The following is a 21,862-nucleotide window of genomic DNA, read 5'->3' as shown; positions in this document are numbered from 1 at the left end:
GGTTGTAACACGCTTTCCAGACTGCACCGTCGCGTAACGCGACGTCGCCTGACAGGCGCTGAACTCCATGCAAAAAAAAAACTAGCGCGATTCGCGCGACATCGCGCAAGGTTTTTTTTATATGGAGTTCAGCTCCTGTCAGGCGACGTCGCGCTGTAGTGTGGACCCCGAGTAATACCAAACCAGTCTAACACGCTTTCCAGACTGCATATTATTAACTATTAACACTGCGTTGCAGTTTCGGTGCCTGTCGCTAAGGGTCATCGTCTCTTCCTGTTTCCTGCCCTTTTCCTTCCATGTTTCATGATGTTGTATAAAACGTTGTTCAATAAACTTCACTCCGATTCCGACACCCAAATGCGCGAAAGCGTTATTCTTAACTCTTCTTCTTCTTCTTTCGCTATGCGAGTCGGGGTATATCCTCCTACGCTAAGTCGAACGTTTGTTCCCTTACTCGTAATCAGAGGCATACCGACTCTGTCCGAACTCCTATGAAGGGGCTCGTCCTTTAGGACCGGCTATAAAAGCCATATGTCCACCCGCCGTCCACGGGAGGGATAATTCCTTCCGTTGTCAGGACACAAGAACTCGTGGTCCGCTTGATTGACTCAAACAGCACGAGATGTGCGGCAGCTAGGATTTTTCTGACCTGAGCTCCAGCTCGGCGTGGCCACGCGGTCGTGCCGTAACCTTACTTTTCCGCTAACCCTTTCAGGAAACTTGTGCACTGCTAACCTCCGCTCTGATTCACTGCCGAACTGGAACTGTATTCTTAACTCGCGCTCCCGAACAAATTGCTTTGATTTCATTAAAAACAAAACAAATTTTGACAATCGAAGGCGCATGACGTTTTGTACTGCGATTGTGCCGATTACACGGTGTTTTTTTGGTAGACATGTACACCTTTGGTCGGAAAGTGCAGCACGGTTCTCCTTGGGTAGTTTACTGTTAAACGCTAGCTTAATTTATGGGCCAGAGTCGAGGTTTCATTAACTCCTTGACCATACATTTTGCAGACCGTTTTCTGATTAAAAAAAGCTTTTCATAAAATTAAATCAATTTCTAGCGTAGTCTGCTAGGGAGATTTACAAGCTGGCGTAATAACAGAATATGTACACCTTGGTTTCAAATATTGCCTGCTAGCAACACTGGCCCATTCAAACGGCAAAACTGTCATCGAGTTTTTGATACAAAATAATAACAGTTTTTAGCGGCTTCCTCATTGACTGATTATTTCGTGCAATCCGAAGACACCGACGAATCTAAACAGATATTCTTTAATACAGATGTAGCCGGCTTTTTAAGCGGACGAACCTGACTGTGGGGCTATACATTGTAGTAAAAGAATAGCGGCCAATATGCAGAGCAGTGCAACAAAAACAATGTAAGAGTAGAGCAGGCTTTCTGCGAAGCTAGAAACTATTTTCATATTTCTGTTTCCCCCGCATGTTACACTACAGAGAGAAGGAGTCTTCCGAGGAATCATCTCCACGATGTTTTCGCTCAACAAGAAGGTAGCTATTTAGCAAATTAGTAAAATAGAAGCAACTAATCATCGCTAATCGGTGTTGTTTACAGTTTCCAACCGAAACGGGTCTCCGAGCTGCCACCGCTTGAATCCGATTCTGAGTCGGATGGGGACGGAAAGTGAGTAGCTTCACCTGCGGTTAAAAGTGTATCAAATTTAATACGGGTGACGTTTTATTTTACATCGTAGCTTGAACTGCGCTATCCTGAACGATTCGTTCCTCCTGACGCCGTCAAAATGTGCCGATGACTTGGGAAGCACAGAGAAACAGTCGGTAATCCAAACCGCAACAGAGAATAAAGATGTGGTCCCTAAATCACGCATCAAGCTGGAGGATAGATTGTTTCCCACCGTCGTTGGCGGTGAAGATTCGAAATCGATCAAAAGACCGCCGCTGGTGGAACGCACGCAGCTGGTGGAACGCACGCAGCTGGTGGAGTCAAAACCTTCGAATGGGTCATCACCGACTAAAACATCGCGAAGTCAAGATTCCGGTAACGTGACCGCAAGCCACGATGAGCTGTGCAATAGTGCAGTTGAAAGAACGGCGAAATCAGAACGCATTCGCAGTCCAATTCAACCCGACGTTGAGCCGGATAAAATGAGTGTCGACAAAAGCCGCCATCAGTTTGTCACACCGAGAGAAAAGTTACCTTTGGGTGTTTCTCGCGGTACTGGTCCAAGGATGATTACTTCTACCGCAATGCGGAAGACGCGGGGTACGCTGGAGAATGAGTATAAGTCGCAAAAAATACTTTTTGCCACACCCGTCGTTATTGCTCGCCCACCAATAGGTTGTTTGGGCAATGACAGTCTCAATATCTCCTTGCTGGATACCCCAATGAGGCCGAAGGAATCCCATCATTTGTCACCCATAAAGGAGCAACAAAAAGTTGTTAAACGGTCAACAAATCAACTGTTCGGTGGCACGGAGGGAATGAACAAAGTTTCACCCTCTGAAGCTAAGGATGGCGCAACGGGAGGCTCAAACGGTGGCAATGTGAAGGGTCAGGGGGTTGGTACGAATGATAATGCTCGCATTCCCAATCCCCAACCTAAGGAACGCCCGATTGTCATCAACGGAAAAGAGTACACGGTGATGGAAAAGTTGGGATCCGGAGGGTCCAGTTCCGTCTTCCTTGCAAAACAGGTGGCCACCGGGATGGAGTGCGCCGTAAAGGTAAGGACTTGGCTTAATATAACATCTCATTGGCCTATAGTATGGTTCTAATCTTTCATCAACTAGCTTGTCAACTTAAACGGTGATGCGAACCTAGTTGAAGGGTATCTCAACGAAACGAAGCTGCTAGCAAAGTTGCAAACAAATGAGAATGTTATTGCCTTGTACGACTAGTAAGTATTTATTTTACGGTTTGGAAAAGATGGTCTTTACATAGCATTACTTCTTATTACAGCGCTCATATCCCCGAGGCAAACCAGCTGTTTCTGGTGATGGAAAACGGGGAGTGTGATTTGCATCGAATTCTGCAAGGCTACAGCAAAGACATTCCACTGTATAATCTCATGAGCATCTGGTACCAGATGGTACAGTGTGTGCACTACATCCACGAGAACGGCGTGATCCACCTGGACTTGAAGCCGGCCAATTTTCTCATGATTCGCGGGCGCCTGAAGCTGATCGATTTCGGTATCGCCAGCAACATTTCGTTCGATTCGACCAGTATTATGAAGTTTTCCCAGGCCGGAACGTTCAACTACATCAGCCCGGAAGCGCTGATCGATACATCGAGCGAGATGAGTCCGGCGGGCTCCCAACCCCGAATTAAAATGTCGAAAAAGTCGGACATCTGGTCGCTGGGCTGCATACTGTACCTGCTGCTCTACAAACGGACTCCCTTTGCGCACATCAAAAATATCTACACGAAGGTGAATACCATCACAAACCCCAACACCGTTATCGACTATCCACCGCTGGCCAGCTACTACCCACCGATGCTGCATGACATTCTTAAACGATGTCTCCGGTATGACGCCAAATCGCGGGCTTCCACAGCGGAACTGCTCGAGTATCCGTACGATATGGTTATTCCGCTGAACAAGTGATGAATCTACAAAACGCGCAGCAAAGCTTGGCGAAGAGTTTTAGATGGATGACGACAAACAGGTGTGATTTGCTATTACCCTATTTTAAATCACCGAACATGTCATATTTATACACTTTTTTTCTCCCTCGGATGAATTATGCAAAAATAAAACTATGTGGACTGATGGTTAAACGAAAGCTTAGAATCGTTCAATTTTTATCATATAATGGTGACTGATAGCATTTTTGCTATTCTTTGCTGCTTCGTCGATTCACCGTGAACAATCATAATGTTCAACAAATAACACCGTGAACCATTGCATTGTTCTACCAACATCTCGAAGCATACATCTGCCGATCATGCAATACAGTCCAATATTGGCGTAAGGCGGGCTTTCACGTTTATTCTGGAAGTTCTTATCGCGTTCGCGCCTGGAAAATCCACCATGAATAGTGGTGCAAATAACTAATCCGTGAGCTATATTTGAAATAAAGGAACTGCCAGCGATCAATTCCAAGCCCGCTTTAAATTCAAAAGAAGCTGCAACATGATTGTAAATCATACAAATTACGCTACCTTTTCGATGATTAAATCCCTCTTCAACAAAAGAAGCTTTCATTAGAGGCTACATTAAAAATTGTTGGAATATTTAGTTCCTAAAAATAAATCCGTTATGAGTCCTTTCTGTTACCGCTCCAACCGTCGGGATCGAATCTTCAAGTCTTCCAAATCTCGATTCTGCCAACACTAGTTCATGCTCGATGATTCCAGTAGCGAGCGGAATAGTTTCGACTCTTTCTCTCCAGCAAGGGGAGCGTATGGCGTTAGGCATGGCAACTTGATCATCTCCCTCTATCCAGCGAAGAAACGTCTAGAAACCGGCATTCAATAAATAGAGGTGTCGGAACTGGAAGTTTTCATACATTGATCAGCAATCGTGTAGAGTGCACGTACTTGTGTATTGCGGAGTAAAGACCAAAGCTTGTGAGGACCGAAGGAAGTGCGGGCAGAACATCACCGTGAAGTTTCCAGTATTCTAGTGTTCAGTAAAATCGGAAAAAGCTCATTTTAAAGGTAAGAGAAGCATTTCTACAAAACTTCTTCAGGGCAAACTTTGTTCAGGGCATGACGGTGTACATTTTCGCTCTGCCACACCGGGTGAAACTAGTTGTGATGGGAGAAAATGTGCTTTGTAGAAAAATTCCACATTCATACCAATCGAAAGAGATGAGTCGTTGAAATTACTAATTGAGAATGAAAACGTGAACACACGCTTTGTAACACTTAGCTGCAGTGAACGCCCCGAATTGTCGGGGTATGCGTCACCATGCGGTAAGTCAGTGTGTCGTTCTGGAAATTTCCATTCGTGGAGCGCATGGTTTCAGAGCCCTTCCGGCAGCTGGAATAAGGAAGAAGAAGCGCCGCGAACAAAATGGTGGCTTATGCAATTTCCTAACCATGCTTGTTCATTGATTCTCGTAAGGTTTTGAGAAATCGGTCATGATCTTTGGCCCTGTTTCATGGAACGGCAAAAGTGAAGTGGTTCGTGTGACCCTTTGATCCAGTGCTAAGAATAGCACATTTCATTGCCAACTACCGCGTGATGTTCGCGGGCTCCATGATGCCCATAGAAGGTTATGTTAACGCTTCGTGCGTGAAGTGTTGCTTCGTTCATTAAATCAAAGTAAGCTAACTCTTTTGCTAGGCGTTCGATGTAATGTAACTCTTTTGCTAGGCGTTCGATTGCTAACATAGTGGATCGCGTTGCTGTAAATTTTTACATCGATAGTGTCCAAACGAATGAATTCAAGTTTAATCAATTTGTCTCGCCATTGTTGATAATTGCAGATGGCCGCTACGAAAGCACCAGCAGTCGGTATCGATCTGGGAACCACCTATAGCTGCGTTGGAGTATTCCAGCACGGAAAGGTAGAAATTATTGCCAACGACCAGGGCAACCGTACGACGCCGTCCTATGTGGCCTTCACCGATACGGAGCGTCTGATCGGCGATGCCGCCAAGAACCAGGTCGCCATGAACCCGACGAACACAATCTTCGACGCCAAGCGCCTGATCGGTCGTAAGTTCGACGACCCAGCCATCCAGGCTGACATGAAGCACTGGCCGTTCGAAGTTGAGTCCATCGAGGGCAAGCCGAAAATCCAGGTTGAGTACAAGGGCGAGACGAAGTCGTTCTTCCCGGAGGAGGTCAGCTCGATGGTGTTGACCAAGATGAAGGAAACCGCCGAAGCCTACCTGGGCAAGACGGTGACCAATGCCGTCATCACTGTGCCAGCCTACTTCAATGACTCACAGCGCCAGGCGACCAAGGACGCCGGAACCATCTCTGGACTGAACGTTCTGCGTATCATCAACGAACCGACGGCAGCCGCCATTGCCTATGGTTTGGACAAGAAGACTGCCGGTGAGCGCAACGTGCTCATCTTCGATCTGGGCGGCGGCACCTTCGATGTGTCGATCCTCTCGATCGATGACGGCATCTTCGAGGTAAAGTCGACGGCCGGAGACACCCATCTGGGTGGCGAAGACTTCGACAACCGTCTGGTGAACCACTTCGCCCAGGAGTTTAAGCGCAAGCACAAGAAAGACTTGTCCACCAACAAGCGCGCCCTGCGTCGTCTGCGCACGGCGTGCGAGCGTGCGAAGCGTACGCTTTCGTCGTCGACGCAAGCCAGCATCGAGATTGACTCGCTGTTCGAGGGAACGGACTTCTACACCTCGATCACGCGCGCCCGTTTCGAGGAGCTGAACGCCGATCTCTTCCGCTCGACGATGGAGCCGGTTGAGAAGGCGCTGCGCGACGCCAAGATGGACAAGGCTAGCATCCACGACATCGTGCTGGTCGGTGGATCGACCCGTATCCCGAAGGTGCAGAAGCTGCTGCAGGACTTCTTCAACGGCAAGGAGTTGAACAAGTCGATCAACCCGGACGAGGCCGTCGCGTACGGTGCTGCCGTCCAGGCCGCCATCCTGCACGGCGACAAGTCGGAGGAGGTGCAGGATCTGCTGCTGCTCGATGTGACCCCGCTGTCGCTCGGTATCGAGACGGCCGGCGGTGTTATGTCGGTGCTGATCAAGCGTAACACCACCATCCCGACGAAGCAAACCCAGACCTTCACTACGTACTCGGACAACCAGCCTGGAGTGCTGATCCAGGTGTTCGAGGGTGAGCGGGCCATGACCAAGGACAACAACCTGCTCGGAAAGTTCGAGCTGAGCGGCATTCCGCCGGCGCCGCGTGGTGTTCCGCAGATCGAGGTGACGTTCGATATTGATGCCAACGGTATCCTGAACGTGACCGCGCTCGAGAAGTCCACCAACAAGGAGAACAAGATTACGATCACCAACGACAAGGGTCGCCTGAGCAAGGAGGACATCGAGCGTATGGTGAACGAAGCCGAGAAGTATCGTACGGAGGACGAGAAGCAGAAGGAGACTATCTCGGCCAAGAACGCGCTCGAGTCGTACTGCTTCAACATGAAGGCCACCATGGAGGACGACAAGCTGAAGGACAAGATCAGCGACAGCGACAAGACGCTCGTGCTGGACAAGTGCAACGACACGATCAAGTGGCTCGATGCCAACCAGCTGGCCGACAAGGAAGAGTACGAGCACCGCCAGAAGGAGCTCGAGTCTGTGTGCAACCCGATCATCAGCAAGCTGTACCAGGGTGCCGGAGGTGCACCGGGAGGCATGCCAGGATTCCCGGGTGGCGCTCCGGGAGCTGGAGGAGCTGCCGGCGGTGCCGGTGCGGCCGGTTCCGGCTCCGGCCCGACCATCGAGGAGGTCGATTAAATCACGATTCCTCGCATCGTCGTCACATCATCATCATCAGCGCTGGGAAAGGTGAAGAAGAAAAGAGAATTTGTGGAAATAACCACGCTACAATTTATCTTTTTCTTTTCAACACCTTTTCTGGCAACAAAAAAAGAAAAGCACCTTTTAACTAACAATTTTCTCTAGCCAAACAGAAATGAAAACAAAAGCGTTAAATGAAAGCAATTATTCACTTGAACTTTTTGCCAGTTCTGCATAAATAACCGCCATTTGGATTCTTAGACATTTGTTGCTAAACAGCATTTTTAATTTTAAAAGTTAATTGTGAAACCATTCGAACAATACGCGCTACTGCTGCTGCATAAAGAGAACAGGATCAGCTACCATCAACTAGAGAGTTCGAAAAGATGCTAATAAACGAAAAAAAAGAAAGCCATTGACAAACAACATCTCTGTTTATGGCAAATTAGAATCACGGTCGTACATGCTTTTCATTTGGGGGTTATTTTGGAAGAAACTATTCCGGGGTGGGGGGTCATGATGACAATTGTAAGTTGTCCATCTTTTGCATACGAAAATGTGCGCTCTACCAGCTCCAGGAAATCAACTGTACGTAATTAATCAATGTTAGTAAATGATTTACGAAACTCGATGTCGTTTTTAGAAGAAAAGGACTCAACAATCGCATTATTATCAAATAGTTCAAAGTTAGATTTTATCCTGTTCACTCACTCCGAACAAACCTTCACAGACGATCATAAAATTTTCGTCATAAACACAGGAATCCTGGGTTTTGCGTCTGAATTTTGCAAAATATGTTATAGACGATTGATAAATTTTTTTAAATTGCATTGGTGAGAATTAAGATTTTTTTCGACACGCTGTTCTCGTTTAAAAGATTCTACACCCTTCGTTCAGTTTGCTTCTTGTCCAAATCTAAAGTGAAATAATCTGGGTCAGGGTGATATGGGCGCGTTGCCAAGTTTTTTCAATATGTCCGAAGAAAATGAAACACTCGATGTATTTGGATTTTGTGTACGTTACTATATTCAAGAATCTCAAGGCGTCCCAGCGAGACAACAAAGGACGTCATACTAGCTGACCTATTTGGTGTGAGAAACCGTGTACATGCGTTGTAACTCAACAACTTTCCAAATTTACAACTGTGTCATCCCACGCTGGCTAGTAGAAAACTAAGGGAAACTGTCTGGTTTCTGGTTCAGTCTCCTTCGTCGAAACCTTGTAGGGCGGGATTGGTTTGGTGCATCATGTCCGGGTGTTGACGGATAAGTTTGTTCGAATGTGCCATTGCACTGATGACGTTCTGAAGGTTCCAGTCCTTTTTCAGCAGTGAATCTTCTAGCAAGAAATGCCCGTGTCGTATGCATCTGATTCCGGTACAGTGAGCACACGACTTCAGGTTGATGCCTATTTCATGAATTAGCTCCCCTAGATATGCTTCCGTTTCGTTTATCGCATGTACTTCTGCAAAGGAAGACGTTGCATAACATTAAGATTCGGTGACGGAAATAAATGGTCGGATGCGTGACGCTTAATTTACCAATCGTGAAGAATGGTTTGCGATATTCCGCTAGCCGTATGCCGTAGATCATCGGTTGCCGATTGTCCGTAGGGCGTATGGTACCCCCACAGGCCAGTTCGTATGCCGCCTGCGATTGTATATCGATTCCACTTAGTTCGAACATTTTTCGCTGGTGTGAGGCCTGTATCGATGCCAACAGTTTGCCGATCTTTTCCGATCCGATGTGATTAATTGTGGCACGGGCGGTCACTCTGGATTCCGCGAAATGGGTTTCGGTGGCTTTTCCCAGGAATCCCGTTACTCTGTACACCCTCAAGGGCCGGTTTTGCTGCATGCGGTAGGCGAGATTGGTCCCATTGTTGATGCCGAGAACTAAGCATTTTTATTAAAGAGCAGTTCATGCCAGACGTAGAATCAATAACTTACCCGTAACACCACTCGTAAACCGTCCATGGTTTGCACAAAAGCGACATTTTACATCATCCGGTTGATAACGTGGCCCACTGACGAGCACATTGTCAGATAAATCCTCCACTTTTCGTACGATAAGCTTTGACTGTGGCCTATCCTCGATTACTACCCGTTGAAGCGATGGACGTACTTCCAGCTGATTGAGGTCTACAAAGAAAGGAAAATGGGTTGTACGAATAATAACCGCAAATATAGTAAGGATCGTGCCTTACCTCGGCAAAGGTTGTGAATGATAGCATTGCGAACTTGCTGCACCGTAACTCCGGAGGGTTTGTACAGGTTAACCAATCCGTTGAGATAATTCCACACTGTGGGGGCGTCCGTGACTAGTTTTAATGCCATTTCGTAGGCTAGTTTTCCTGCCGATCGGGAAGTTTTACGTTGCTTGGAACATGCTTATCACATATCGTGCACTGTTTACATTTCTTTCGTTTGTGATGACTCGCAAATGTCAATTTGAACAGCTCACGTGCGGGAATATTTTGAACTCGGATTGATTTCTCAACTTTTTACATTACATTTATTTTATGTTATATGTTTTTACATTATATTTTATGTTTGTACCGTAAAACTAGAAATAAAAAACAAAATATTTTATGTATAAGTTTGTAGCCTTTTGTTGTATAACAACATTTTCATTTAAACGTAAACTCAGCCAGGAAAACAAAGAACTCGAGGTGGCTTTTTACGTGTTGGATACTTTATTTCCTAAACTACGCTGGAATTGATTCCTGGCTGTTCTCAAGACTGCTATTTATTTGCGACGATGTGTCGAGCATGTCGTCTTCCTCATCCGCCCCGTCCATATCATAAACACGGACGTTTTTGAGCGACTCAGACACTACCGCCATCACGTTCCGTTTGCCGGATACGGCGATCATATGCCCGTCGTTGCTATCCAGCAGCTTGAGCGAGCTTTCATCGATCAACGTGTAAGCATTGATGCCATGGCAACCGATCGCTTCCTCCGTTAGTGTCTGCATGAATTCACGCGGCTCGATGCGGTTCAAAAACTCCCGAATTGGACGTAAATTGAGCAGTAGAAAGTAGCAACCGGTTGTGGTGTTGGCTTCATCGTACGCCCGTAGCAGCAACGAAAGCGTATCCACGCTGTAGAACTGAGCCTGGCGAAAGGTGAGCCGCCCGATTGCGTCAAATCGCTGGTCGAAATAGGGCTTCTCTTCGAAGCGAATGCGGACGATCTTCAGGCCTGCATCGGGATAACATTCGGCAAACAGCAAGCTGTCCTCCGATTGCACGACCGCAACGAGCGTCACCTCGTCTTGAGGATGGTTGATGAAGGTGATCGATCGTGCCACGGATGTACTGTCGCGGTTGCTTCCACTTACGGAATCCGTGCGGATGGTGAGCGAGTTTTTGTGTCTAAAATCTGCCGAAATAACAGCACTTGGTTGGTCGAACATTTTCTTGAAGCTTTGCTTCAGCAGCTTATGCTGCTGGACGAGCGAGAAGTTTTCGTGGTGCGTAAAGATGGCGGGACACTCGCGTAAGCATTGGTTTTGGCTGAGCAGATGCTTCCATTGGCTTTCTCCTTCCTCCTGGCCGGCTGCGGGTGGCATTACAAGCGGTTTGTCCACAAGGTACTGACCGACACGTTCCAGATTGAACTTTCTTCTCGACTCGATCGCCGACCGTTCATGCTCCGGTGCCGGCTGGGAGGCGGATGAATCGAAATTGTTCAGAAAGTCGCCCAAATAGTTTACCTCCTGCTGCGTGATAGTGGGCTGGTTTTCTTGAGGTGATTCATCCATAAGACGCACGATCACAACGTGCAGCCAGCGGAAGAATATTTTAAAGTCACGCTTGGACATGTCGATCATTTTTTGTAGCTCGTACGCTTTAATTTGCAGCGAGCCGCAGTTGCGTAGCAGCTCGGTGGCCGGGGTGGATAGCAACACTCCGTAGTGGTATCGATTACGAAGCATCCCATCCAGCGTGGTCAGATGGTAGAACACGTCGTAGATCGCGGTGTAGAGTGGTTTTACGACGAGTTTCTGCATGGTAACGTAGCACAGTTCGATGCTGGTACCGAGCTTACGGAGCCCTTTCTCGGTGAGATCTCGCAACAGGAACTGTTCCAGCGCGGGCGATGAGGTTGCGAACATTAGAAGCTCGAGGAAGTCGGCAGAAATCGACCCTTCTGGTTGTTCCTTCGAGAAGCTCGTAAGCTTATTGTCCATCTCCAGGAGGACCGTCTCCCAGGCTTCGATAATGCACTCGATGGTATCATCCATATAAGCCATCGTGTTGAGCATTTGGGCGTGCTTGAGCGCCAGACACAGCACCGACGCGGAATACTTGAACAGCACTGCGTTTTCCAGTACAACCAGGTTCAGCGCATCTTCAAACTCCAGTGCCACAATCAGCTGCTTAAAATCGAGGCTCATCTTGGCATCCCGGATGCATGCCGTTGATCTGGACGGTATACCTAGCATGGCGAGTACATCCACATTTCCACACGGTAACATACCGAACGCCATCAAATGAATGCGCCCCATTGTGGTTCCAACGATTAGTATGTTCAGGATATGCTTGGAGCAGAAATTGTTCCGATTGTAGTTGATCGGTTTGGCAGACGAAGATATCGAGCTGAGCAACGGCAATTCGGGAAGGTACTTGGCATGTGCGGTCTGTAAAAAAAAAACGAATACGATACCATATAACTTAACATTTCCTTAGGTTGTGCTACCGATAACATACCACCGAGCGGTAGCTAATGTCATCCGAGGGAAGTTCCTCCGTATTTTCTGTCCAACTCATACAACTAATGTCCGCATCCACCGAAAACCTGTATACCTCCTCCTTGGTTTCAATGTTGATCAGCAAAATCGTTCCATTGTTGTAACCTACAAGAAACAAAACGGCAAAACATTAAACTCTCTTGTATCGCACGTTGCCATGCTATTACATTACCGATAGCGATCAGTTTTTCCCAGGGCCTCCAGGCAATTTCTCGTACTTTAAGACCTTCTTCAGGCGGTGGTAGCTGCCATACCTTTTGCCACTTTAAGCGTTGTAGAAGAACTTCTCCTGTAGAATATTGGGGAGGGTAATGATATGGAAACGTTGTAGGCCATCGAACTATTAAGTGAAGGGTAGTTTTACCTTTTTCCGTTCCAATCGCCAGTAGATCCATATCCTCGCTCCATTTTAAAACATCTACTTTGGTGCCAATGTTTTTATTGCTCGTTTGCTTCATCATGTTACGATTAGCCGTGTATTGATTTGCCATGTTTGGACTACGTATTATTCTACACCGTTCAGTTTAAGAGTACCTTTATTTAGTTTTCCGGAATGTTTGCAGTGAACTTTATAAAGATTCGTATTTGAAACTGTGCAGTACGCTACTGGTTTATTAGTTCAGTGAAGTAAACGAGGTACGAGGAAAGTTTTTGTTGTGGTTTCAAATGCCGGTTTGTTGATACATTCGTGCCTGGGCAGTCAAAACAGCCGTAGTGCCCTGTGGTTAGAAACTATAGTTTTAAGCTACATTTTTTATTGATCTGAGATCACTAGGCACGCGAAGAGCATCTGTCAAAATTAGGAATGGGAAAACTGAATCCCTACAGGGATTCGAATCCATCGATTCAAACCCATTCTGAGATCCGGATCTTCGAATCCGAGTCCCAATCCATCATATCACTGTTCATCTCCACATAGCGAACTCTCCTCCGTCGAACTGTCGAACTCAGTTCCCGCAACAGCTGGGAAACTCGTAGGAAACTGCCCGCTAGGCAATTTCGAGCAAATCGTCCTCAAAAACGTCCTCCATGACACAAACATCGAGCAGTTTTGTATGGTGAGGAGGACAAGGAGGACGATTGCTCGAAAAACGTCCTCCTTTTGTTTCATCCCCATACAAAAATGGAGGACGTTTGTTCGCGCGGAGGACGTTTTGAGGACGATATTTCGAGCTGCCTAGCGGGTGGTAGGAAACTCTTGACAGCACTAGCAAAGCCCCTCGTTCTGACGTTTAATAACTGACGGATTAAGAAGAAGCGAAGAAGACCGAAACAAATGCGTGTCCACTTAGCGAACTCGGGAAACTCGAAACTCCATACAAGTTTGACTGTTCATCTCCACATAGCGAACTCATAGGAAACTCTGGTGAAACTCCTGTCAAACTTGTATGGAGTTTCGAGTTTCCCGAGTTCGCTAAGTGGACACGCATTTGTTTCGGTCTTCTTCGCTTCTTCTTAATCCGTCAGTTATTAAACGTCAGAACGAGGGGCTTTGCTAGTGCTGTCAAGAGTTTCCTACCACCCGCTAGGCAATTTCGAGCAAATCGTCCTCAAAAACGTCCTCCATGACACAAACATCGAGCAGTTTTGTATGGTGAGGAGGACAAGGAGGACGATTGCTCGAAAAACGTCCTCCTTTTGTTTCATCCCCATACAAAAATGGAGGACGTTTGTTCGCGCGGAGGACGTTTTGAGGACGATATTTCGAGCTGCCTAGCGGGCAGTTTCCTACGAGTTTCCCAGCTGTTGCGGGAACTGAGTTTGAAAGTTCGTCGGAGGAGAGTTCGCTATGTGGAGATGAACAGTGACAGGAGTTTCACCAGAGTTTCCTATGAGTTCGCTATGTGGAGATGAACAGTCATGCGTGCCTACCAAATTTACCGATTTTTTATATTATTTGTTACTTTAACAATTGTACAACCAATGGTTGAATTGATCCAAAGGCTAAATGTCTGTCGTAAAAATCGGTCCACAGAATCAAAAGTTATGGCAAATTGGCTGTTTCGGCCATTTTCCCATGCAAAATCATTTCGCAAAAACTAAGTAGCCTGGAAAATCTAACTATCGTTAGCAGACCTTTCATTTGAGGGGTCAATCGTGAAAATCGGTTCAAAGAATCAAAAGTTATTAACAAATTATCAATTTGTTGCCTAAATGGCTATTCGAAGTATTGAGTACCTTGTTTCGGCTCATCGGCTCGGCTCATGAGCGCGACGTCGCCTGACAGGCGCTGAACTCCATGCAAAAAAAATCTAGCGCGAGATCGCGCAAGGTTTTTTTTATATGGAGTTCAGCTCCTGTCAGGCGACGTCGCGCTGTAGTGTGGACCCCGAGTAACTTGCAAATTGCGCAAAAAACTCAATCCATTGAGTGATGGATCGATTGATGTCCATTGGACATTCTATCCGCTGGGTAGATTCGATTTCGTTCGATTTGAGTAAACTTAAATCAATTACATTGTCTCTAGATCGACTAGTTATGTGACTAATTCGACTCAAATCATTGTGAGTCGATTCAAACAGTTTAGGATCAAGTCAGAATCAAATCAAATCGAGTCCCAAACCCACGGTGAATGACTACGGTTATGGAATAGGGGATTTCATGTCCACCATATTGATTAAACTCAAGTGTCAAATATTGTTTATAAACAAAGGGAAAACGACCAGCACTGACGACAATTTTCCCTTTTCTGGAGTACCCATCCTTACTCATCGGATACCTTGATGAGAACGCCTATCTGGGACAACTGCGTATCGGCAGCAACTTTCTGCACTTTTCGGCAACCAGATAGCGCAAGCCTGCTTCAGATAGGCATGTGTTTCATTCACCTGCTTCACTAGCTTGATAAAGAAGCAAGACAGCGTACCAAGTTTTTGGTATGGTACGCCTAATGTAGTCACGCGGTAAGAGGGCCCACTCTACAGAACGTTGTCAAAACCATCCCTTAAAACCTTTTCTAGACCAAAAATCACTGATTGGTTTTAAGAGAAGGTTTTAAGAAGGACTTAACAGCGTATTTACAGACTCTTCAAGTCTACTAAGATTTTAGACTTAATGAGGAGTTTTATAGCTATCCTCAAAAGGGTTTAAGGATGTCAAAATTATTAAAACTATTTTGCCTGTTGAGAAACCTCTATAAAACCAATTGGACTTGGTACACCCATGTTAAAACGTTGATAAAACTTGTTGAAGTCTAATAGGTCTTGGAAATGTTACTTCTCGGTTGATAAAAATTCAAAGTTTTTGCAGCTGTCATGTAGTACCAGCAAGTTTTTCCATGGCAGATTGCTGGGACTCTTGCTGGAACTACATAGTACCAGCAACAATGTCAATTTCTGTCAACCGGGTTGGGATATGTGATACGGACGATGCATTCTCTATCGCCTGCAGCGGTTGAGAGTCATCCGGGACAGCACAGCGCCAAAGAACAGCTGCCGGCAGCTGCCTTCCAAAACACAAACAGCAAACGCGGCTGTTATATCATTATTCCATCTGTTTCACATAAATAACACTACTGATCACGAAAAAAACACTAAATCACATATTTAAAATTGAAATTACTCAGAAACATGTTTAGTCGATCACAAATTCACAACGCAAAGGTGTGCAAATATGGCGTCTCGTGTAATGCCCATATCGAAAGCTCCTCTTGCACTGAATTCATCGCCGTCCCATGCACACATTCAAACATCGACAGTCCGCTTGCGGCGGGGATTTTCCTTCTACTCGCCCTCGCCTATGTTTTTGACAGATATTGCTGGCTGGGAAGAAACCGAGACAGCACCTTCCGGAAGTAGTACTACCGATCATCGACGGCCAGATAACCGTAGCAGTGAGCAGCATCCTTGCAAATCTGCCTTCGTGTGCGCTCAAATTATGCAAAATTTTACTTAAATCCAACACAATCACCACAACCGCAATAGCACTAGTCGCTCACAACGGTCCTTCTAAAAGCAAACAACCCGGTTGACAAAAATTCAATTTTTTTGCAGCTGTCATGTAGTACCAGCAAGTTTTTCCATGGCAGATTGCTGGGACTCTTGCTGGAACTACATAGTACCAGCAACAATGTCAATTTCTGTCAACCGGGAACATTAACCGGACTGTCAAAGGTTTCTTGTATTTTTCTTTTGACGATTTGTCAAAATGCTCTACAGTATTTGACCAGAGTATTACATTCATGGTCTAATGCAGGGGTCGGCAAAGTCCGGCCCGCCAACTGATTTCATCCGGCCCGTAAGAAAATTTTAGTGCTTCATACCAAAACCACAACTCAATTTTTTCACATAAAATCAAAATTTAATGAAAATAATTGTAAAAATGTGTAAAAAGTTTAGCGATAAAATTACAAATATTGTATCTTCTAGCTCCTTTTTATGTAACTTTGCTTTTTAAAAAGTTTATATCATTCAAAAGGGTACTACTTTGAAAACATTCAATCATCGTTTAAGGCAGGGTTCTCCAAACTTTTTTTTAACGTGGGCCGCATTGGGTGGAATAACCGTAGCGTTAGGTCACATTTACTCAAGAAGGAGAGGGTCTCATGCGGCCCGCGGGCCGTAGTTTGGAGACCCCTGGTTTAAGGTATACGGCCCGCGCTTTAGGTTTCCTTTTAATCATTTGGCCCTTTTTAGGAAATGTATGCCGAGCCCTGGTCTAATGTTATCGAATCCTAATCGAATCATATTTTTAGAATCCGTCAGATACGATTCGAATCTTTAGAATCTGTCAAATGGGATTCGAATCTTTAGAATCCGTCTAGGGATCGAATCTTCGAATCTTCCGAATCCCGATTCTGCCAACACTAGTCAAAACAACAGAAAATGCAAGTTTGCCGGCTGTCATCAAAGTTCTTGCGGAATATTTTGTGCAAAAACGGTAAAATGACCATATTTCGCTAAATTACATAAAATTGATACAATTTTTATCACGATTCTTTCAGCTGGTTGCAGAACTTTCAGCAGAATGGTTGAAGCCAAACTGGAGGCCGTACCGGTAGTAGACATTGATGAAGGTATCTTCAAGTACGTTTTGATTAAAGTCTACGGCAATGAGCAGGCAGATGGGACCGAGCCAAATAAGTTGATCGTGCGTGGTTTTAACCGCGCTCAGTGGCATTCGGATATTTACGACGAAGTGAGTTCGTCCCTGATGGGACTAGGTCTAGAAACGGAATGCCTTGGGGGCGGTCGGATCGAGAACCGGCCGGATCTGAAGCAGATCAAAGTGTACGGCTACTCGCAAGGCTATGGCAAGGCGGATCATCTCGAAACGCGTCGCTTGTTGCTCACCAAATACAAGGATTATTCAATAAGCTGTTCTGACGAAGGATATTAAACCGATTGGAGAATGTTGGGCGCAATTTTGCTACAAAATAGAACTGAAAATGCTTTAAGAAGGCGATATGTGACGTGATTGCGAATACCAATATTGGTCTTGGACGATGACAATGTATGGGGTTTTAGCTTTTCATCTAACAGGTATGTACATTTTGGGTTTAATTTTCATAGGTTCTTATTGTTCGTGCAACATTTGTAACAGATTTAAGAAAGGTCTTACAGCGTTTTACGTTGAGTAATCTCTAGCTTAGATCTAATTCAGTCCCTCTAGTCTTGAATCTAGATAGATTCTTTGATTTGCCTAGATATTTATTACAGATACAACTCGTATGCTGGGCACTATGGTTCTTGAATCGTGAATATCGGAACTTTAAATTTGAACAGCGACTCGTAAAACTTCTTTAGCGGCCCTTGCGTGACTACTTGACGGGAAGTCAGGTTTCACAATCTTCTTCTTCTTTTTCTTCTTCTTAGCGTAACTACCGTGTTTGGTCATGCCTGTTTCATTAGGGGGCTTACTAGACTTATTCCCTTTGCGTTCGTGGATAGTCAGTCCTCTCGCGCAGAGGAGGGTCCGGTCTCGGTTGGGGTTTCACAATCTGTAAATGCATTTAACGATTCGGTATTCAAGATGAACTATATGAAAACTTAAAACAAATTTATTTCTCAATGTACAGTCATGGTCCACCACAAAAGATTTCGTGTGTGATTAGCATTAGTTTGGCTAAAATATTGGTTAGTGTATACCGATAGCGGCGAGTGGAAGGATGGCTGCGTACGTTGCAGCTTCCAGTGGATGATGAAGCTGCGTCTCCACAACAAAAGTGAATTTGAACGTATTCTACAAAAAAACTTCAAACAGGTTCGGTTTGTAATATGTATAAAATGTATAAACAAGATCAACCTTTTACTGTTGAATCCGTACTATACTTATGAAAAGGTTGAATATCCATGTAGATATAGTAGACACATTTTTAATTAATCGTTGTAAAGGTCGATCAAATTAATTGTTAAGCAAATGCAGAAGAAGCATAACTGGGGTATTACGTCGTTTTTAAACACTCTTTCAAAAGCTTTAATCTGATGTACGATATTGGATAGTAGTAAAGGGAAATTCTCAAATTCTCAACAACAGGACACATTTGGGATATTTGGAAACTAACACAAATAGCAGATTATCCCAAAAACATACACACCCACTCAGACTGGTGCTGTGATCGATTTTCAAAGGATTTGATGAGGGTAAATGGATATACACCATTTTGTTTTCGTTACAAGTGAAATGGGCAGAGAAAATGAATGGAAATTGATTTCGCTTCGTCACATTAAATGCGCAGAACGCATGATGTCGACAGCCGGAAGGTTAGCACAATAAGATAAGGGAACATCCATAATCCTAACGGCCTATAATAAGGGTTCTGTTTCAAAGGAGAGAAAAAAACAGAAACAACGGAAAGCGATTGATTAAAAATGAATTGAATCGAGAAGGATTAGACTACAGAGAGGGTTTGAAAAAGGGAGAAGGATTCCATGGGCACGTACTTAAAAGTCGCTTTCCGTATTTATTCTCTAATCTACCTTTGACAACATTAATCCCTAAGAATTATGTACAGTTTGTGTCAGTTATTGTTGGGTTGGCATTTACAGTAAAGCTTTTTTTAAATTTTGAAAGCTTTGGGTAGCTGTAACGATTAACTGTATGTCTAAGATAAAGAGTTATTAGCTTTCAAAACTCTATGCTAAAACTATTCAAGTCCCTAAGATATCCTCTTGGTTGTAATTTTTTTCTCAAATAAGCAAGCAGCTCAAATAAGCAAGCAACCAAATTATTCATGTTGTTTTTCTTACGTTATCCAGCTCATACTTTTCCGCGCCGGGGAGGCCAAATATCGCACGGATCTTCACGGTGATTCTTTTCTTCTTTTACGCCCGCTGAACTTCTTCTGTAAATATGTATTCACGATCTGGTCGTCACGGTGTTGGACGAGCGATAACAGAGTGAAGGTATAAGAAAATAAAATTCATAGAAATTTACCATTATTCAGGCTCTTTCCCTTGGAATGGCCCGGAAGGAATGTAAACATGTCATCTAGAACGCGGGCAAAATTCGCCCACCTGCAACGATTCCTTTTTTTGGGAAGGGTTTGAATCTGAAGGTAACTATTTGCTTAACCATCACCCGTTATCGTCAAGGATGATCTTTTAACGAAGGATGTTTTTGTTCGTCTTTCGGTTAAAAGAACCAAAGCCTCCGATTTAGACCAGTGTCCGTCCAAAGAAATGTGCTTTGAAATTATTTGCTGTGGGTGTACGGCGTTCAAAGTACGAATATTCTTCACTATTTTGTGAGACAATTTGTAAACAATAAAATGAACACACAAATGATTCTTGTTCGTTTTGCGATCTGTTGAGTAACAGGGCTAAACACAATTGAATTTCTTCATCAGCTGATTTAGCTACTGCAAGGCTTTAAATATTGAATTTGGGTAGTTTTTTTCGGACATAAATTACGGTAGCTTTATTCACAGTAAAATATATATAACTGGGTGGTGCACTAGTTACACCCAAAATAGGCAGTACCTGGAAATTCATTTAGTGAAAATTAATCTTCATATTGAAACAATGTATTAAGAATAATGTACTATCGATCGAGAGCATTATTTTTACAAAACATCAATTTATTTTACTCGTCCAGCTCAATATCTCGGTACCGTATAATATTCGGACATACATACTAGGAATTGGCGCTACAGTGTTCTTCGTAGTGTAGAGAAATAAAACGGAACCGACAACGGTGCGCTGCAGTTGCGGTTTTGTAGTTCCTGCCTGGGACCGTACCGGTACACTACTATCATCTTTAACTAGCATTTTACATCTATCAAGTTCATCGTAAGAAGTACTAATTAGCATACACATCGTACAAACGGGGATAGGACACGAGGAGTTACGAATGCTTCCTTCCTTCCCTTCCAAGCGATGCACAGCATCTTAAAAAGTGGAGCGGAAGGGATCGAAAGGATTAAACGATGGGAGTTTTTTGTGCGATTAACTTTTGTGTGTTTGTATTATTTTTGCTTCTCTACTTTATCATCCGAAGTACGAAATTTGCCCGCTTGTTCCAACTCGATTGGCCGCATGCCCTGTGCGACATGCCCGACCGGGAATGGTAAAATTAAGCAACACGTGGAAATCAAACAAATTTCAAACGTCTTCTTTTGGTTTCCTATCACTAAAGAATGCGTTTTATCTCATCAGTTTTTCTCCGTACAGATGTGCGTTGTTTGCCATTCCACAAAACATCATATCGCATCGAAGAATTTTTATCCTATGTTGTATTTAATATGTACACAACAAACAAGTTACGTTTGCATTTATAAATAGCAATGGTAATCTATTTCAATTCACACATCCATTTTAGTCGTAATATGCACTTACTATGCGAAAAATAATCAGTGGCATCAATTCAATTCGGAAGGTGAAGGAAGTTAATTTTGTGAAATTGAAGTTTGAAGTTTGTAAATTAATTTAGGTTCCGCTTTGAGGGTACTATTTGTAGCATACTTGCAATAAATCTCCTCGCTTTGACTTTAAAGTCTGATAGTAATAATAACTCACTGAAGACTAATAGTTTTCAGATGTTGTTGGTCTATCGGTTTTTTTTGTCTTTTCGATATATCGGTTCTTCCATTACGAAGTTACCCCTTGACGGTCGAAACGTGACTCGAAAGAGGGCATTTTAAGAAGAAAGCGATATGTATCAATGATTTACTTATAAACGGCTGGAGGCTAAACTGACAAGTTCACAGCGTTCTACCAACTCCATGAAACCCGAAACCCTTCCACCGCTCAAGTTTCGTACGTACCTCATCCTTCTCTTTCAGGGACCAGCGAGTAGGAGTTCATGGAACTTAGATTTAGGATTTCTGTGCAAATACACACGCGCCGTCAGTCTCTAGAAAGCATCGGTTGTAGGTCGGAACGGTATGGGTTTGCTATTTTTTAACGTTGCTTGTGGTTACCAAAAGTTTCCTAAGTCTATTGGAGGCTGGGGTTGACCGTTAGGGTAAGTCAGTTCTCATTAAGGGTACGATCGATTCGCGATTTAGGACCAAACATTGACAAGAAAATGTGTCACCTTTGATCTAGTTCCTACACTCGTAGTTAACATAAGTTCCCTTCTATGGAGCATTTGCGCAATAGACTAGACATTTACAACTCGCTAGAAGTAGGATATATCTGTCGACAAAGGATGGCCTCTTTTCTCTAATAGTGCATTCCATCAAAGCTCGCCAAATGACGGGTGCGTGATTGTAGAAGTTAAAGCTTCTGCTGTTCTCCTCAGACCGATCAGTCCCTGCCGATTTAAGTCATTTTTG

At 44.4% G+C, this 21,862-nt stretch overlaps 5 protein-coding genes across 5 annotated transcripts; 3 read left to right on the top strand and 2 right to left on the bottom strand.

Moving 5' to 3' along the window:
* Positions 1–1,216: 1,216 nt before the first annotated feature.
* LOC131286678 (cyclin-dependent kinase 14) lies at positions 1,217–3,753 on the top strand. Its single transcript, XM_058315665.1, has 6 exons — positions 1,217–1,384; positions 1,461–1,514; positions 1,579–1,647; positions 1,718–2,708; positions 2,775–2,881; positions 2,944–3,753. The coding sequence occupies exons 1-6, from the start codon at positions 1,359–1,361 to the stop codon at positions 3,590–3,592; spliced, it is 1,896 nt and encodes a 631-aa protein (XP_058171648.1). The 5' UTR covers positions 1,217–1,358; the 3' UTR covers positions 3,593–3,753.
* A 755-nt stretch (positions 3,754–4,508) lies between these two features.
* Positions 4,509–7,580, top strand: LOC131289013 (heat shock 70 kDa protein cognate 4-like). Its single transcript, XM_058318204.1, has 2 exons — positions 4,509–4,647; positions 5,422–7,580. The coding sequence occupies exon 2, from the start codon at positions 5,422–5,424 to the stop codon at positions 7,387–7,389; it is 1,968 nt and encodes a 655-aa protein (XP_058174187.1). The 5' UTR covers positions 4,509–4,647; the 3' UTR covers positions 7,390–7,580.
* Positions 7,581–8,473: 893 nt separating this feature from the next.
* On the bottom strand, positions 8,474–9,800 carry LOC131289014 (pseudouridylate synthase TRUB2, mitochondrial). Its single transcript, XM_058318205.1, has 4 exons — positions 9,598–9,800; positions 9,341–9,532; positions 8,933–9,286; positions 8,474–8,856 (listed from the first exon to the last, which is right to left on the bottom strand). Exons 1-4 carry the CDS (start codon positions 9,725–9,727, stop codon positions 8,591–8,593), a joined length of 942 nt encoding a protein of 313 aa, XP_058174188.1. The 5' UTR covers positions 9,728–9,800; the 3' UTR covers positions 8,474–8,590.
* Positions 9,801–10,092: 292 nt separating this feature from the next.
* LOC131289012 (anaphase-promoting complex subunit 4) lies at positions 10,093–12,638 on the bottom strand. The gene is made up of 4 exons (XM_058318203.1): positions 12,512–12,638; positions 12,320–12,436; positions 12,107–12,252; positions 10,093–12,036 (listed from the first exon to the last, which is right to left on the bottom strand). The coding sequence occupies exons 1-4, from the start codon at positions 12,636–12,638 to the stop codon at positions 10,099–10,101; spliced, it is 2,328 nt and encodes a 775-aa protein (XP_058174186.1). The 3' UTR covers positions 10,093–10,098.
* Positions 12,639–17,094: 4,456 nt separating this feature from the next.
* On the top strand, positions 17,095–17,546 carry LOC131287594 (sex-regulated protein janus-A-like). Its single transcript, XM_058316658.1, has one exon. The coding sequence runs from the start codon at positions 17,113–17,115 to the stop codon at positions 17,482–17,484; it is 372 nt and encodes a 123-aa protein (XP_058172641.1). The 5' UTR covers positions 17,095–17,112; the 3' UTR covers positions 17,485–17,546.
* Positions 17,547–21,862: the final 4,316 nt, after the last annotated feature.

Source organism: Anopheles ziemanni, chromosome 3 (genome assembly GCF_943734765.1).
Source record: "Anopheles ziemanni chromosome 3, idAnoZiCoDA_A2_x.2, whole genome shotgun sequence".
Classification (NCBI taxonomy): domain Eukaryota; kingdom Metazoa; phylum Arthropoda; class Insecta; order Diptera; family Culicidae; genus Anopheles; species Anopheles ziemanni.
Note: the sequence above shows the minus strand (reverse complement) of the source record. Positions and strands in the feature narration are given on the sequence as shown.

What these genes read in the sequence shown, in the direction of transcription:
- LOC131289013 (XM_058318204.1), top strand. Translation starts at nt 5,422, where the DNA reads ATGGCCGCTACGAAAGCACCAGCAGTCGGTATCGATCTGGGAACCACC.
- LOC131289014 (XM_058318205.1), bottom strand. Translation starts at nt 9,727, where the DNA reads ATGGCATTAAAACTAGTCACGGACGCCCCCACAGTGTGGAATTATCTC. An exon ending in GTTTACGAGTGGTGTTACGG is followed by an intron (nt 9,287 to 9,340) that starts GTAAGTTATTGA and finishes AAAAATGCTTAG; the next exon opens with TTCTCGGCATCAACAATGGG. An exon ending in CAAACCATTCTTCACGATTG is followed by an intron (nt 8,857 to 8,932) that starts GTAAATTAAGCG and finishes CTTCCTTTGCAG; the next exon opens with AAGTACATGCGATAAACGAA.
- LOC131287594 (XM_058316658.1), top strand. Translation starts at nt 17,113, where the DNA reads ATGGTTGAAGCCAAACTGGAGGCCGTACCGGTAGTAGACATTGATGAA.
- LOC131289012 (XM_058318203.1), bottom strand. Translation starts at nt 12,638, where the DNA reads ATGGCAAATCAATACACGGCTAATCGTAACATGATGAAGCAAACGAGC. An exon ending in GGCGATTGGAACGGAAAAAG is followed by an intron (nt 12,437 to 12,511) that starts GTAAAACTACCC and finishes AATATTCTACAG; the next exon opens with GAGAAGTTCTTCTACAACGC. An exon ending in GGAAAAACTGATCGCTATCG is followed by an intron (nt 12,253 to 12,319) that starts GTAATGTAATAG and finishes TGTTTCTTGTAG; the next exon opens with GTTACAACAATGGAACGATT.
- LOC131286678 (XM_058315665.1), top strand. Translation starts at nt 1,359, where the DNA reads ATGCAGAGCAGTGCAACAAAAACAAT. An exon ending in AGCAGTGCAACAAAAACAAT is followed by an intron (nt 1,385 to 1,460) that starts GTAAGAGTAGAG and finishes GTTACACTACAG; the next exon opens with AGAGAAGGAGTCTTCCGAGG. An exon ending in GGATGGAGTGCGCCGTAAAG is followed by an intron (nt 2,709 to 2,774) that starts GTAAGGACTTGG and finishes TTCATCAACTAG; the next exon opens with CTTGTCAACTTAAACGGTGA.